Source organism: Xiphias gladius, chromosome 11 (genome assembly GCF_016859285.1).
Source record: "Xiphias gladius isolate SHS-SW01 ecotype Sanya breed wild chromosome 11, ASM1685928v1, whole genome shotgun sequence".
Classification (NCBI taxonomy): domain Eukaryota; kingdom Metazoa; phylum Chordata; class Actinopteri; order Istiophoriformes; family Xiphiidae; genus Xiphias; species Xiphias gladius.
The window spans coordinates 17,441,681-17,459,417 of NC_053410.1; the positions used below are offsets into that span (position 1 = coordinate 17,441,681).

General features: G+C 41.6%; 1 protein-coding gene across 1 annotated transcript; it reads right to left on the bottom strand.

Annotated features, from left to right (window-relative positions):
* Positions 1 to 1,532: 1,532 nt before the first annotated feature.
* Positions 1,533 to 17,357, bottom strand: kcnk12 (potassium channel, subfamily K, member 12). Its single transcript, XM_040139846.1, has 2 exons — positions 17,018 to 17,357; positions 1,533 to 2,425 (listed from the first exon to the last, which is right to left on the bottom strand). Exons 1-2 carry the CDS (start codon positions 17,355 to 17,357, stop codon positions 1,533 to 1,535), a joined length of 1,233 nt encoding a protein of 410 aa, XP_039995780.1.
* Between the last annotated feature and the right edge of the window lie 380 nt (positions 17,358 to 17,737).

Consider the following 17,737-nt stretch of genomic DNA (forward strand, 5'->3'; position numbering starts at 1 on the left):
ATCAAACACAATCCCATGGCTTTAAATCACTGTTGCCTTGGAAAAGAAAGTTACTGGCAACACGGACATTGATCGTGCAGCCTGACAAGGTAGCACCGTATCCTCCGCAAACACACAGCAATCCATTAAACCTCCTCTACACATTTACACTGAAATAAAGAGGAAAATCAGCCTATGCAGGCTTTTGGATCATGCTTTGTTTTCACAGAGAGAGCCATGTATCAGCAAAGAAGTCTCCCTCAATGAAAACAGAAAATTCCCACAAAAGTTAAATCAGTGCAAGTGAGAGAATCCTTTAGGGTTTTGTTTTCCACTCCAGAATCTGAGATTGACCCAGCTACTATCAATCTGCATCATTCAACATAATATTGGATGAAACCATCCATATTTTGCTTCCTTCTCCACCTCCCTCCACTCCCTTATATTTCACTTCAAAAAACCATAAACTTACTTTTCATTTATTCTGTTTTACAACTGCACAAGTCTACATTCTGCATTCAAAGAGTAATTAATACATTACAAGCCTTTATCATTTGTTTTCCTTGCAGACAGCTGTAAGCTTGATAAAGAAGAGAGAGAGAGTGAAAAAGTCGGAAGGTGCCTTCTCCTACCCCTCAAGTCAGAGTCTTTGGCCGCCAAAGCATGTTCTGAGCTGATAAAAAGGCCAGTTCCTCTCTCACGAGAAATGGATTTTCATTCAGCTTTGCTCTTTTCTCAATCTTGAGCAATGGGAATATACTCCTGTTAGTGTGGCACACTTTAAAACCTCCCCTCACTACAGCCCTGTCGAAATCAGCTACATCACGGCCATGCTTAGAAACTCTACTTTCCACGCTTGCCCCCAGAAATGAAATTAATCCCCTGAGGGTAAAAACTTGACCCATGTCAAGAAAGAATGGGGTTTGCACAATCAATAGAAGGTCTAGAAATGGTGCAAAAAATGCATGAGAAACACAATGCATAGATCAGTATGTGCTATATCATTCAGTGATTACACTTGTCCTGTTTATATCAGCATTCAATATGTACATTCAAATAAACTGGCAAAACCCCTCAAACAACAAAGATTACACTGTATGCTTCCCCTGGCTCCTTTACAGCACAACATTTCAGGCGTATAAGTCTGATATATTGAGCGTGTATAAGAGACTGTTTGCGCTGCAGACTAACACTGATATTTAAGAGACTTTCAGTGATTTGTTCTGGGTTGCGTTTGAGGTTAATGAAATGGGTGATGGGTGGTCCCCACGCTTCCAGATCAACTTGTGTTTTTTTGTTGACTCTGTGGTTCTCTCTTCATGCCATCATCATCAAATCATTACTAAAACCATCACCATCATTACCTGTATTATCACCACAGGCTTGTAATTCCAAAAGTATCCAAAAAAATCCTATGTATCATGCATAACAAGTTACACTGGCAATCCATTTCAAAAGCGTTGTATTTTTTCTATGGCGATCTACCTCAGGGTTTGTTACATGGTATGAGAATAAAGAGCTCCCATACTTCGTTTACTATCTCACTGTGTCTTCTACCTGGAGTTACTCGTCTCTGCCAGCCTGTTGTTCATGATACCGAGGGCGCCAACCCCACCAGAGAAACCATTATGGCGTGAGCTGCCACAGACTGTCCTGGGATATCCGTTGGCTGACTCAGACAGCTGCTTCTGCATGATGGCCAGCGACACCTTGTTAGAGGCTGCCAGATCTTTCATAGAGATCATCTCCCCTGATAGTCTGCGTCCCTCAGTGTCACTATCACAAGGTCCGTCTGAGTCAGGTGGCTGGCCAAACTGACCCTTGCGACCCCTGGAGCCCGGTCGGATGGCATTGCGTCTGCCTAGGAAGGCGTTGGCTTTATTGCAGCGCTGGCAAAACAAGCAGCTCATTTTCTCCAACATCCAGTTGAGAACCTGCTTGATGACAATGGAGATGACATTGAAGAGAGAGTAGATGCAGCACACACCCATTAGCATGAAAAGGAAGTTGGCCACCCTGTAGAGGCTTTGGTATTCGTAAGCTGCGTTCTGGCTGCTGACAAAGTCCCCAAAGCCAATGGTGCTGAAGGTGACGAAGCAGAAGTAGAGTGAGTCTAAATAAGCCCAACCCTCCACGGGGGTGTACATGGCTGATGCACAGCAGGAGATAGTGATGGCTGACAGGCCGAGAATCAGCATCACATGGTACACAGAGGGCTTCCAGCCTGGGAGGGAGTATGCTGAGAAGTCATGGCGGATGCCTGGCGGGAGCAGGCCGCTGTTCCTGATTCGTCGCTCCCTCACAGCCTTCATCACCACAGCCAGCAGTGTGATGATACGCTCCAGGAAAAGGTTAAAGAAGAGGATGGTGGCAGCACAGCCCAGAAGCCCATAAAAGATCAGGAACACCTTGCCTGCAACTGTCACTGGTGTTGTCATCCCAAAACCTGCAGAGACAGAGGAGCGATATCAGACAGTTAGGATTTTACCTACAAAATGTCTTCAGTTTCCTCACAAGAAATTATATCTCTGGTTAGAGATGAGGGAATTGGTGCATGAAAGCAAAACAAACCTCAAATCTAAATGAGGGTTTTAAATGAGGCTTAAATTTTTCTTAATATTTGTGCCTGGAATGAAAAAAATTGTAAAGAGCAGATTGAGTGGATTGAAATGCAGAAAATACTGGATAATTTGTCTTGATGACAAGACTGTAAGCTTTCTCTGGAAGATAAGTGTATTCAAAGTCATAGTAATGAGAGGATGATAAAAAAAAAAAAAGCGACTATGGGATAATTAAAAAAAAGCGTTTTGCATTGCAAATGAAGATGCATGTTGTGAAGTAACAGAAAATGAGTGACAATAACAAAATAGGCCCTACTGTGGAACCAGCATTAAGGTTATTAGATCCAGAACAAAATAAAATAAATTTTTAGTACCTGAAAGGACCTCTGTTTAAACCTTATACAGTATGATTAAAAAGAAGAGTAATATCCAACAACAATCTAACACCATCTGACACTTCAACTTCTACTGAATGTCATTAGCATTAATTCAAGAACTTACATTGACGTCAGTTGATATTAAAGTATATTTTGCAACTTGTAAAGCCTCACGATATTGTATGTGCAGCATATGTTTATATACAGTTTTACCCATACTGTTTATTGCTGTTGGTGGGCCTGAAAAATAAAGGACATAGGGGTTATATTGAAGGGAGAGGATGCCAGGAATAAGCTTAGGTAAGCCCTCTGAATATTTTTTATGTCTGGGTTGTGTATTTTGCCTTCCTGCTTTTTTGATTTCTTAGTCAATTAGATTGAGTGTTCGAGCTGAAGAAGGGATTATGAGAGGAGAGGAGAGGAGAGGAGAGGAGAGGATTCTGTACGTGCTATGCGAAGGCAACTGGACTTGCTTGAAGTGCTTGAAGACATTTCGCCTCTCATCAGAAAGGCTTCTTCAGTTCTAAGTGACCAGTGGGGAGTTCCAGGTATTTATCCTCTGGTGAGATCAGCAACACTTGTGAGTCGTTGAGGTCACATGATGTAAGCATTTTAGCCACAGAAGACAGATGGTTTGAAAGAGGAGTGAAAGAAGTCATCTTTGTAACAAACAGCACCTGTCAGCCACCTGCAATGCAGTTCTAAGTTCACTCCCCAGACAGCTGAACACCCATCCACACCAGGACTCATGTGACCATAACGACTCACAAGATGGCAGGGAGGGTCAACGATCCACGTGACCTCAACAACTCACAAGTGTTGCTGATCTCACCAGAGGATAAATACCTGGAACTCCCCACTAGTCACTTAGAACTGAAGAAGCTTTTCGGACGAGAGGTGAAACGTCTTCAAGAACTTCAAGCAAGTCCAGTTGCCTTCGCATAGCACTTACAGAATAACATGACCCAGATGACTGAGAATCTTCACAGACGAGAGGAGATGATGTTTATGGATTCTACTGGATGTTGAAAGAGCACTTCTCAGTCTCAAGGCATGTCACAGGTGCTGCTCTGACTTTGCAGCTGCACCTGATGTTAACATTTGCTGCTGAGTGTCTGGTACATTATTCTTTCATATGAGGTCAATTAATGATGTAAATTTTTTCTGCACTTTAACGGCAAGAAGGCTACCACTAACACCAACGAGGAGACGAATAAATGAATGTCTGTACAAATCTCATGGCAGTCCATCCACTGGTTGTTGAAGTATCACTGGAGCCATGCCGCTACCATGGCTAAAAAGCACAAATTGCAGTCAAGACACACACAAAAAAAAACATAATTTTGTTTAATATAAATATTGTTCTTCTTTGTTATCCCTTTCATAGTCTTTTGAACTTAAAGATTTCTCCTGGGAGCCATTTGTTGGGCCCCAAACACTGGCTTATAGCAAAACTGATTTTATCAGTACACAACATCAATGTTTAAAACATCTAATAAGTAGAAAATAATTTATATAGGCAGAGAATGCACACACATGCATCTGCTAGTATGAGACTTGTTACACATGTATTAAACATCTACCGATGTTTGATTTTTCATATGCAAATGTTCTGATCCTATATTTACATTTTATATGATTATTTGCATGCACTCATACAGTACTCATATTTCTGTCCCAGGGCCAATGTGAGCACACACACTTAAACACATACACAATGCCAGGCCCTTTATCCACAGAACAGCAGATGGTATATTTGTCAACAAATAAAATCGTGCTGAAAGATCAACCAGTTCACTTCCAGGCCAAGGCTAACTGATTCTTCCATAATGGCTATCCTCCATTTCAGTCTTCTCAGAGCATTAGGGCAGCGCTTTTCCCCCATTTTCCACCAGCCCGTCCATAACCATCCCTGTCAGGTAATAAATGACATCAATATCTAGACAATATTTCCTTTATGATACCCAAAATGGCTTTTTTGACCTTATCTCTTGTACTGAAAACCACTCTCGTGGGTTACTGTTGACATGCCGGGTCATTTAGATCAACACTGATTGATACAGATACAGACAAGAGGAAACTTAACCCCCACATGTCCACACATGCACACACACCTTATGGCCTTACACACACACAGAGATAGACTTTTGTAGGTTTTATATATCACATCAGACCTTGAATTATCTGGTTTTGTCAAAGATAGTTCAGTAACAGACAGTGAGGCACCGCTGGCTAACAGGAAGGTGAGGGGCAGCGATTACCTAAATTGAGCCCTTCAGTGAAATCCTATTTTACTGTTTCATAGTTAATTAATTAGCAGCCCAATTCTCTCTAACCCAACTGAATCATAGGGAAAACAGATTACATCGTCTCAGGGTGCACAGAGACAGTGTTCTGCACCATCTCTCATTACCAAGTAAATTACCTAAGAGAGGAAAAAGCACCAGGCATTGATTCAGTATAGCATTTCAGAGCCATTACTCCAGACTACTGCGTCAAGACGTATTATGGAAAATGGAACAATAATAGAAAGCAAAGGACAGGCAAGCTGAAACCAAAGATGCAAACACTGTGTAGCTTTATTCACAAAGACTTCTTTATTTCTACTTTAAAACTCTTAATCAAAGGTTACAACTAAGGTCACCAGTCCAGACCAATGATCCTGCCGCTGATCTCAGGGAACACTTTAATCTTTCCACTCTGTTCAAGCCAGGATGGGTCCTTAAATGCAGCAGAACATGACAAGCCTGACCTAACTACCAAAGATTCCATAGAGTGTTTCGAATAGAAGTATTGATGGACCTCATGAATGCTCTGCATTTCATTTGCTGCACTTTGTAGACCACTCACCTCTAAACAGTAATCAATTATCAGATCTTACACCAAGGAGCCACTTTGGGTGAAGGACAGCTGTATAAAATCTATAAAAATTCAACAAGTATTTCATTATTTGGAGAGTCTGAGGCACAAAGGAGCTAAAAGCAGATACTAAATAATCTAAAGTGCACTGTTCAAACTCTCCTCGGCACAGGGAGTGACAATTCCCTGGTAGGATGTTGAATTGTGCTATTCTATGGCAATTTGTGTATCAGAACAATGAGGCAGTAGAAATAATTGACCAATAAGGATATAAAGATTAACAAAACAGATTTGTAATAACAGATTATAAGATAGATGCATAAAGTTGGCGATATTCTACCAACAATGTGTTAGTCAATTTCTCAATACTTTCCAACTTTCCCAGCATGTCTTTGGCTTTAGTTCCTACTGAAGACAAATCTTTAAGGCTCCTATAATCAAAATTTTGATACTAACAATGGATCAATTGACTACATCTATTGGAAAAGGGGTCCCCTTGCAGTTGTTCTCAGTGCTCTGGAGAATTTTAGTGTCTTTCGGCTCATTGTTTTGGTTTACTGCTGCCCTCAGAGCATTGTTTTTGGTTGTAGCAGGCAACTATTTTCAGCAAAAAAGGCTCTAAAAGCCCAATGTACACTACCTGTTCAGCACCACATGGCAGACTGACAAAGTCAGTGACTAGTGGAGCATTTAGCAGCTAAAAAAACATTCTCTCAGGAGTTAGTGGAAAATAAAACAGAGCTTTACAGAGAGGGACTATTGGACTTACACTTATCAAGTGGCAAAAACATGACTGCAAATGAGCTGTGCACTCTGGTATATATATAGTGCATATATATATATATATATATAGAACCCTCAAACTCCCAGGCCTTGGGTAGAGGACCCGAGCTTGAGGAAGACACACCACCACCCCCCATGGGGTATATATATATATGAAAACACCAAAACCATATATATATATATAAATGGTTTTGGTGTTTTCATGGGATTTTTTGACAATAAGAAAAATATAGAATATCATCAGACTTATCATTTAAAATGGCAGTTTCAGCGCATCATTTCAGCAGTCAAAATGACAAACAGGATACCTCATTTTATTTTCAAGAAAATAATAAAATATTGATTAATTTTACTGGAAATAGCTTCGTAAGGCCAACCATCAGAAAGCCTAAGCCCATTTCAGTCTTATGTTAGAGAAGTCTGCATTCAGTGTGAGCGAGCGACAGTCAGAAATAATCTGCATAAGCTAAAGAAGGACACAGTACAGCAGAAATATACAATAGAGCCAATTCAAGCGGGCCAAAGCTCCTAGTGGATACCCACAGGAAAATGATGACTAAAAGCACTCCCAGTCATGTTTCTCTGTTTGAACAAAGGACAAGTCCTGTACATTCGCATGTCTCTTTAAGTAGCATTGAGTCTGAAGGTCACTGTGTGTCATTGAGGACAACATCCCCCCGCACAACTCTCTGTACGCCTGAAAAAGGACACAAAGATTCATTATGTGGCTGTTTTGCAAACCAAAAATCAAATCTCTGCCTCCTGTTGCATCCCCATGTCCCCAATTAATGAGCCCAAAAACAAGCTCCCAGTCAAACCAACTGCGTCCCACTAGTGGGAATAGTCGTAAATTGGCCCGATAAGAGCACCACGCATGCCTGTCCCTCTGATGACTGTATTTCTGTGACGAAAAGGAAATCATTAGTCACGGGATGGCGTGGCGGGGGTCTGCAGAGAGGACAGAGGGCCGAGGAAGCAGCAACATGGCCAGACCTGAGACATCATCACCACACCATCTGCTGAGGAGCTGCCAGGATTAGTGGCAGACTGAGTAATTATAGGAATGTCCACACTATGCTTAGAGTATTACAAAAAAAGATGAAAGAATAGGTCACGTACACGCCAAGTTTACTTTGAGATCTCTGCATTGCATGCACACATTAAACAAAAGCTATAGAAATATTAATAAAACACCCAAAGCCTTCACATACTACAATATATGCTATGGGGCCCTGAAGCAAATCAATGTGGCTTTGAATTTCACACACAGTTCACATACAGGCGAGACATTAGAGGTATCTGTTCTTCATGTCAAAGCATTGATAATTAGTGTTTTTGTGCTAAATGTAGTTGTGCAATAATTATAAAATAAGGGACCGAGGTGATCATAATGAAATATGTGGCTAAGAGTCATTAAAGCTGGTTGTAGAAGTACCACGGTAACACAAACCTGGTCGATGAAACACAACCCAAAATACCTTGTTATTCTGATTTTGTGATTCATTTGGCTCTTTCTTAACTGAATTGAGTCTAGTGTTTTAAATTGTATCTCACTACTTAAGTCACTGGCAAAGACAGCCAGGAGGATTGATGAATCCGCCCTTGTCCGTATTGATTTATTGTCAAAAAAAAAAGAATGCTGTTCTGACTTTAGATCTGTGCCAACATTTATTCTTTTTGCTCTTCTTTTTTTGATCTGTTTTTCATCTTTACAGATTTTTAAAAGCAAAAAACAAACCGAGTCGGTTATTATGCAGCTTCACAGATTGGGGGGGTGGGGGTAGGTTTTAAATAAGCAAAATTATAATTAAGAGTCACCTGGCTTCATCGTTCATCTTCAAATGGGAACAGAGATTCTCTCCTTTCATGTGACTGAGGAGTCATTCTCTCGTCAGATTAATAGCTTCTCCCTGATGGATCTAAAGGCAATGTCTTTGTGTTTCCTGTTATCTTGTACTGTATGCACAGTCCATGTTTGACTAAAAGCTTAGCTACATAAAGCCCTCTTGTATTATTCCCCAAAGTAAACACACCTGTTCAGGTGGAGGTTTTGAAACACTCCCTCAGATCAGTGTGATAAGCCTCCGTGTGCAGCATAATAGATAATACAGATTTGGTGTTCATACAGTATCGTTGTAATGCTACATTAAATGTATTGTATGTCTTTCACAGCTGCTTCAGATTTGAGGGCATCACAGGAAAACAGTCAGATCAGATGCCAGCAGGAAACGAATGCTTCAGGTTCGACATACTTTTGATTTAATGGTTTTTCATTACCGCTAATGTGAAAGCACAAGTCCCTGAAATTTAAGGCTGTGCAAAAACCTGATTCCTGTCAGGGACTGCTAAGTTACTGACAGCGGCTATAATGATCTTGAATTATACATAGAGAAACCATAGCGAAGTGCCTCAAAGAAATGATGAGGCGGTGCTCAGCTGTTCACAATTAAATTATGTTTTATTTTCTATTAAGTGAAAGTTCCCACTGTGAGTCTGAGTCTGATTCTAGCAGAGGCTTCCGACCTGGAGGTAGCTGAATAATTGGCGAATGCTGGCATGAGGCCAAAAGATATGGAACACATTCAGCTACGTGTGATCCTTGAATTTTCCAGGGATACCGGGAATCTCGTTTGGTTTTACTGAAAGAATATTATTCTCTAGATAAAGATTGAGAGGGATCAGGAGTGCTGTTTCCTCAAATTCTAACAGATTATATGGAAGGATTGAACATGAGGGGCTCAAACTACATGTATAAAGTTACCTACTTTTAACCAGCTCTATTGTTTAAACTGCGCGTTATTTCTCCCCATAGTAGATTTACTGTAACTGTGTATCATGCAATTTTCATGACTCCCAGTAGTATGCAGCTCATGACCTCCAGCTCCAGGGATGACACAGTTCCCTCTCATTTTTTTAGCCTGTAATCTAATCATCATGATAAAACATCTTACTGATTCAAGGTCATACTCAAAATTCACATGTGCACCTTCTGTCATGACTTACACTGTTATAGTGTTTGAGAGAGATTTGAATAATCGCAAATCTGACATTCAGTCAAACTATTTTACATTTAATACTGTTCCACTGTGTTTGCATTTAGCCATTTTAAAGATGCACTATCACAGCATGTCCTCCTGTCTCTCGCTGCTCTCACACAAGCAGCCCCTCCTTCACACAGAGAGAAATGGACGGCTACCAGCTCACACTGTTTGCCAACTTGCTGTTAGCTTTTTAACATTGATAATTATTTATGACCCCAAGATGCAGATAAATAATCTACTGATTCAGAAGTGGAATTGCTATGCAGGCTTTCTGTAGCATGGCAATATTTTGCTTCTGTAAGTGTGTGTCTGATTTTATTGCATCAAAGGTTGCCAACCAGCCAAAAGTTTCAAGAGAAAGAATTTTCTGCTTATCGGAAAACTTCAAAATCTTGTAGCTACAAGTCAGCATTGACATCAGCACCAGTGCAAATTAGCTTGTAAGTGAAACTGATGACACCAGGACTAATCTTAAATTGTTTGTGGAAATTTGCCCTGATGGGAAGCAGGTCAGAGGACTGCAGAGTGTAAAGAGCACAGCACAGAGTTTATCCTCTCTTTGCCCTGCCAGTGCAGAGAGCAGAGCAGAGCAGTGAAATGCTAATTAGTTTGAGGAGGAGGAAGCCCCGCAAATCTGCTGTGTCCTCTAAAATGATCTTGGTATCACTTGGCCATGATGATTTGAGTCTGTGAGTTACTGTATGTAAGCGAGTACGCGCCTTAGCAAGTCAGGGCAGATTTATGACCCCCTGTGACGAAGTGCAGAGGTGTGCACAGCCATCCTTTACAGCAGCAGTTGACTAAGATGGGGATTTATTGAAGCCTGTACTTCTCAAGAGGTTTGCCCTACACACACACACACACACACACACACACACACACACACACACACACACACACACACACACACACACACACACACACACATACACACACACACACACACACACACACACATAAGTTTCCATTCGACATCAGGAAGCTGTGTTGCTGTGTGTTATCTGGAAAAAAAAAAAAAAAAAAATTATTTCTCTCTCTTTATTTTTGAATTTATGAATTATACGTCTGTTTACGGCATCAATTGAGTGTGTGTGGCAGACTCACGCTCTCAGTTTGGTTTGAGGAATAACTATTGCATTTATATTTTACATTACATATCAATCTATGTGTCTTTTAAGCACCACCAATTTTACACATTGCAGTCTGTTTCCAGGTGTTGGGCAGTACTACTGCATATTAGGAAAAAAAAGAAAAAAAAATTGTTTAAAGCTGTTTGTGAATTACACCTTTCACATAACGCAGTCATTTTTCCAGTGTTAATATGAAAATATTGATTAGTGCAGCTTTAAGGCAGAAATTAGGTATGTTACACAACAACTAGATTAATTTAGACACAAGCTTGTGGATTGCCTATGCAGCAGTAGTGCAATTCAGCTGCATCTTCTCAATGGGACTGGGGAGACACTTTTTGTACTGAGCATCTGGACTGCGCACAATCTAAAGAGACACCCAGTGCCTTTCATGTGACTGAGGGCCCTCTTTTTAACAGTGACATTCCCTTTGAGTCTGTGATTTCACAGATCAGCCCAGGAGATCTAAAGAAAAGATGGGGGGGCAGCAGAGACTAGGTAAAGAATAGAGAGTCACACACTGAACAGCTTCAAATGGTTCTGTAAAGTGATCTTAATCTCATTATACAATGTACTCCTTGCGCATTACGGGCAGCTTCTATTTTCTAACACCATTACAATGTTTTCCCACAGAAACACAACGTATAAAGTATATAGGCGATCAAAATGACTGAATTAATTAATCCAAATAAATGAGTGTAATCTGGTAGTTATGTAGAGACAAGCAAAGGAATTAGATTTGAGACTGATGTAAAACAAGAGTCATCACTGTGTGGGACAGTCTAGCAGCAGAGCTGAAGTGAGAGACAGAAGGCAAAAACAAGTCTGAAACATCGCTGTGCACCGATGAATCTGCTTTCACAGATTGCAAGCCTTTCCCACCCACCTCCTGAAAGCACATAACATATACAGTCGCAACAACACAGATGGTTCTGTACCAGCAAGGCAGCACCGAGCAGTTAATCTAAATAAGAACACAACATCAAAACAAAAACACAGACTGCCTTCAGGAATCCACCTCTGTCTATCATGTGACATTTCACACTGCTTAAATGCCAAACGCACGCTCTGCCAGTCTGAGGTGACATTGTCTTGTCACCTTAGACACATGAGTTACAAGGCGCGGCACCATACAGTACAGAGAACAAATTTGGTTTGCAGTTCTCTTCCAGATACATTGGCTTTGGTCAGACAGGCGTGTAATAGTCACTCAAACCTCACAAGTGTGCCTCAAAGAGACTCTGCAGCCAAATCAGTTTTTTTTTAATTGGCACAAGAAGATGAGGAGGCTAACACCCACTAACAAATTAGGTCTGATTGTTTACTCACACTGCGGAGTACGAATCGTCGGAGAGGACATGGGTCATCCTAATTTTTCAGAATCGTTCATCGTGATCATGATGTAACAAGCTTGTGGTTATCTTAATGAAATTGTAATTTTCTCATCACAACACACTTGTTTTAAGAACTGAATATAATGTCAGAATGATAATAGCAAGACCTATATAAAACCTGATAAATAAATACATGCATGTCCTCTCCATGTCCTGTCTGGCCTTTTGTAGTGAAGGGATTAGGTCAGATCCATTGCTCCTTAACAGGAAACTGTAGTCTCCCACCTGAAAATGTCATATTTGTTTGTCATACACTGTGTGGTGTTGAGTTTCAATAAATTTGGCAGGGTGCATCTTCACATAATGTTCCACAGGGTGATTTGCCTGGTGTAGGAGCTATACAATTAAATTAAACTTTGCACATAAACATGATATCCCAAACACAGCTGGACAAATTTGAAAGTCCAAGTCTGCAAATTGGATTATGGCTTGTGTCCTGGATTTTAAAATCTTACTGACTGTCGTGACAGAGGAATTATAGTGTTATAACACTCAATATTTCAAACTCAAAAGGGCTGTCTCAGACACTACTAATCCAATTTTGGCAAAGTTTGCAGGGAAGTCACATTATTAATACGTCATCAGAGGTTAATATATAAAAACATACATTTATCAACTTGATGCGGGTGCTAAAGTCAAATGTCAAACTATGAGAGACTCACAACCTCAAGTTGAGTCAACAACTGGTTGTAGTTATACTGTACAGCTACCAGAAATGTAGAAAATAACACCTGTACAATCTAATTTCAGGTGACCAGACAAATGCAGGACCAATATTTACTGTCCTTTTAGCTCTGTTTTGGTCTCCACCAAATCCTGAGAAAAAATTTCTGGCTCTTTAGCTGCTAAATGCTCCATGTTAACCTGCTAGTCGCTAACTTTGTTTGTCTGTTGTTTGGTGCTGGGGAGGTAGTGTACAGTGTTTTTTGTAAGTATTTTTGCTGAAAACAGCTGCCTGCTGTATCAGAAAACAACGTCGATGAGAGTGGTGAGAGTGAACCAAAACTAAAACGCTCTGTAGAACTGAGGGGGAAGTGCAGATTTAAACGGTAATTCTCTGTGGGTTCATCTATATGAGTGACTCCTTTCACATTACACATAGTCATTTAATCCATTTTAATGTAGGCATGTTGATTAGTGCAGCTTTTAGCAAAATTTTGAGGTGTGTTTCTGATGCGCTCCAATGCAACACTACAAACTGAAACACAAAAAATACCATATAGTTGCTTTAACACCTCTCTTACAGTGTCACTATAAACTGTACATTAAAGTACAAGCCGAAGCCGTTACCCTAATGAGGCTACTTTGTTTTAAGGATCACATTTCAATCATTGGTTTGTGTTGGAAGAGGTTATGCCTGTCCTGGTGTATACTGAGGGGAGAGGACACTGTCATGTTGCTGCAGCACAGCTCCGTACAGCCAGGGGTTTAGAAGGATTTCATCTTCTCTTAACTCCAGCTGCCTCTGACATTTCTCCTCATTTTGCAAGATATGGACTGCACTGAGGTCAAATCAGGCCTCTGCTGTTTGTTAAAATGCCCTATTTGCCTTGTCTGCCTTTTTGACTTCTCTGAATGGGTGGATATGAGTGTGATGGAGGGGGAAGCTGCAGTGGCTGGCAGGGGCGAGAAGAAGCAGGACGGGGTCTATATACCCAGGAACAAATAGCCCACAACACAATCCAAACCTGCAGCAGATTATTAATCGGAAAACTGCTGAACAACTAACTGCCCTATCTGGTTTGTCCCACTCAATCTCAATAAGTTAAAAGCCATCAGTAAGTACACTTGATTTTCAGATAAGTCTTTGCCCTGTTGGCACTTCAAAACAAGCATTTCTCCAAAATATAATGGTAGCAACTTATACTGAGACGTACAGGCCCACAAACAGCTACAGAGTGCTGTCCTAATTGGAAGTCGCCAGCTATCAGTCAGCCTTGAGGATTATAAATAACTTTTCATATTAATAGAAATTCTGTTTACAGAGCATACTTTTGTGCCCTCTTTAATGAGCATGCAAACAGGAGAGCTGCATCTGAATATGTAGGGCAGGACACAACCAAGAGTTTGATGCTGACAAAAACAAACTTTCAAAACAACATGAAAAGACAAAAAAAAACAAAAAAACCAGTTTAAGAGTCTACAGCGGTGCTAGTGGCTCTGCGAGGCTGTACTCAGGCACAGCGGTGCTTTGAACTAGATACTAATGTCAACATGCTAACATGTTCACAGAGACATGATGTTTAACTAAGTATCTGTGATACTAACTGGATACTGGACACAAAGATGGTGCAGCTGTAAGTGCTCTGTCAACAGTTTTACTTTTATAATGGTGGCCTATGGGGAAAAGGCTTTTTTAGCCACAGTGGATTTTTTCGTTGCAATATTGTGAGTGGCCACTGCAATTGGCAGCAATTTGTTGCTCTGCTTATGCAGTACATGCATGTGCTTAACAGGTCATGTTTAGCTTGTTCACTATCTTAGTGTAGCGTGTTAGTGTGCTAACATTTGCTAACTATGACTAAACACAAACAACAATTGAGGCTGATGGGAATATCATCAGTTTTGCAGGTATTGGACAGTATTGGACAAATCATAATTTTGGTCCAAATTTCATAGTAATCAATTGAATAGCTGTCATAACACTTCATTCCACACCACAAATCTCAACCTGCTGGTGTCTTTAAAGGAAAAGTCAGAAGATTACCAAAGTCATTGGGATTCTTTGGGGACCATGGTGTCCGTACATAATTTTGTGCCTGTCCATGTATTAGATGTTAAAATATTTTGCAGGAAAACGTTTCCCTGCTGGTAGCACTACAAATGAGAAGTCTCCAAAGTCCATAGGTTTTATCCTCTGGGTAACAAGGATATCTGTACCAGAGGTCATGGCAATATATCCAACAGCTGTTGAGAAATTTCAGTGTGGACCAAAGTGTTGCCCCAACTGACCAACCACTGACAACTGGGGAAGATTATGTGCTACAATTGAAAATTACAGAACAATGTGGTGAGTTTATTTTTGTCAACTGCCATTTTCATGATCAAACGTTCCAGAGCAACCATGAGTAAACCTTGTGATGATATTGTTTTCACGAAAAAAAAACAACCTGTAAAGAACTAGAGAAAAACATTGAATAGCTGATTTTGTTGCATTTGTTTAGACCATATTTAAGAAAAAGCCCTTTTGTTTCCTGCAGTATTTCCTGAAGTAGTGAAACAACACAACGAATGTAGCCAGGGAACCTGGCTGAAACATTGGGTGAACAAGTGCCTCAAGTGGCCACAGCTTCATTTCCATTCTTCAAAGCAATATTGTGGAGGCGCATCAATGACAGCAAAGTGCCACTGTTGATTTGAAGCTGCAGCCAAAGCAGAGTCAGAGGTAGGAAGTGTTTGGGAGGAGTGTCTAGAGCGCACAGGGGGATGCCGCTCTGATAAAGAGCTGTGTGGGGAGGCCCCCAAATCCCTTTTATATCCGGCTCACAAGCATGCAGAAAACTAGTACAGAAGCCTGAGGGGCTGGAGGAATGGAGATCAAAGCGAGATGGGAATCTAAACAGAAATACATGTGCGCAAATGAAAAAGACAAATACTGCAGAGAGAACCTCAACATCACCCTTTTTTCCCCCAAGCAGCTGACTCAGTTTGTATGATCTGCTTGATGGCTGGCACTGCTGCATGACAACTGGTGCTCAAAGGATTTCAACCTGCCATAGACATGTACACGAACACAGCTGTTGTGATTCCCCCCCGTGACTGGATGAGCTGAGCGCAAGGGCTCCTTGAGAGCTCTGCATTCGTGCATTTGTGCATGTATATGTGGGAACAGACAATGGATGAGACAATAAAGCTCTCCTGAGAGGGCTAAAGTAAATAAAGTTCTGACAGGTTCTCTGCCCATGTGGATCCAATACTCGCTGTGCAACCATACACAGCAATCACTTTTCCGTAGCACTCTCCTCCCCACAGTTTTCAATTAATAGGAGGTCCCGGGGGTATCACAGTGTATGTATGTGTGTCTTTGTGTGTTGAGGGCAAGGTCAGAGATAGACAGTTGCTGTCAGCTCAAATGATTACCTGGGGTGTGTTTATTTGCTCGTCCATCCATTCACACTCACACCCTTACTGTATGTGAGGATGGAGGGAGTGTAGAGTGAGTTTCAGAACCATCAGGCATGCAGTGCACCACATACCACTGGCCCTCGGGATACCCTTCGAGGGAGACTTGCTCTTTTCTGACCTATTGCACAGTAAATGTTAAATGAGGGGGAGCAGACGGGGCTTCTCATTGACATTCCTGATGGTCTGAATGGAAATGTGGCTAAAAAGACTGCACCCATGGGTGCTGTCCTATGGCCAGGGATGAGTGTGCCTTTCCAAATGGCAGGCCAGTCAGATGCCGCCACCATTGCCAAAGTCCCTCACAGCCAAAATGTAACACATGACTGGAAAAAAAAACAAAACAAACATGTTAATCTGTTATTCTGTATGCAAGCCAGAGGAAAGAAAGCAGCCTAAAGGGATGGCTGCTCCACTCCTTTTGACTCCCAGACTGTCAGTAATGATGTGATTATTCAGCACAACAAACAGACGCCAGATTAATATTAACCATTCTCCAATTTATCTGTCTTGAATGTGGTTTCATAAAGTCATGAGGTCCCAAATGTATTCATTATTTAGACTCTCATTCCTACGTAAAAGATCTGTCTTAATGGTGTGAGCTGATCACTCTGCATTCTTGGAGTGTATTTTGTATTTATAAGGCTTCGTATTCGCTTGTCTAAATGGAATAATACATGTTTTTCAACAAGTATTTAAAGGACACCATGCCCCGCAACCAAATGGACCCAGAGGTCAGGGAAATCAGTGAATGCTGCATAGATCACCCACCTATAGTCGACACCACAGTTCCAACAAAATAAAAAGCCCCTGTAAAATCCCATCGTGGCCTCAGAGCATCAGCCCGGATCCCGGCGGCGATGGCAGCCTCGTACTCCCGCAGGAAGGAGTTGAGGTCCTGCAGGCTGATGTTGAAGGTCTCGCTGAAGTTGAGGAGCGTCCCGTTCCAGCGGCCGTGAGCCCGCAGCTCCGACGGCCTCTCTATGGCCGAGAAGACCGCAGCGCCGCACAGCAGGTACAGTATGATGAGGATGGCGAGCAGCACGAAGCGGCCGTTGTCCTCGTTGAAGTGCAGGGAGCGGCAGCCTTGCAGTCGCTGGCCAGGCATCATCCAAATTTCAGCACCACTCGCGCGTCGGACAGCGACAAGCTCCACATCAGAGAAGGCATTCACTCGTCTGCAGGTGTCCCCCTGAAGTCCCTGTCCCGCTCTCTCACTGCACTTCTACAGGCAACATTCCTTCTAGTTAGCCCACTACCTTGTCTCATTGTAGTTGTGAAGTGACATTATCTGTGGCTGAAACCCCCCCCCAAAAAAACGCTCCACTTGGGGATACAAGTCTGTGGGGTCCGCGAAAGAGTTCATGAGAAAAGCAGCCGGCGCATATTGTCATGACACATAGATTTGCTCTTTTGTTGCTGTGGCAATGCAGTTGGTGTGAAGACTGCAGCTCACATCCAGCCAGGCGCGCTTCTCTGTGCAAACGCAAG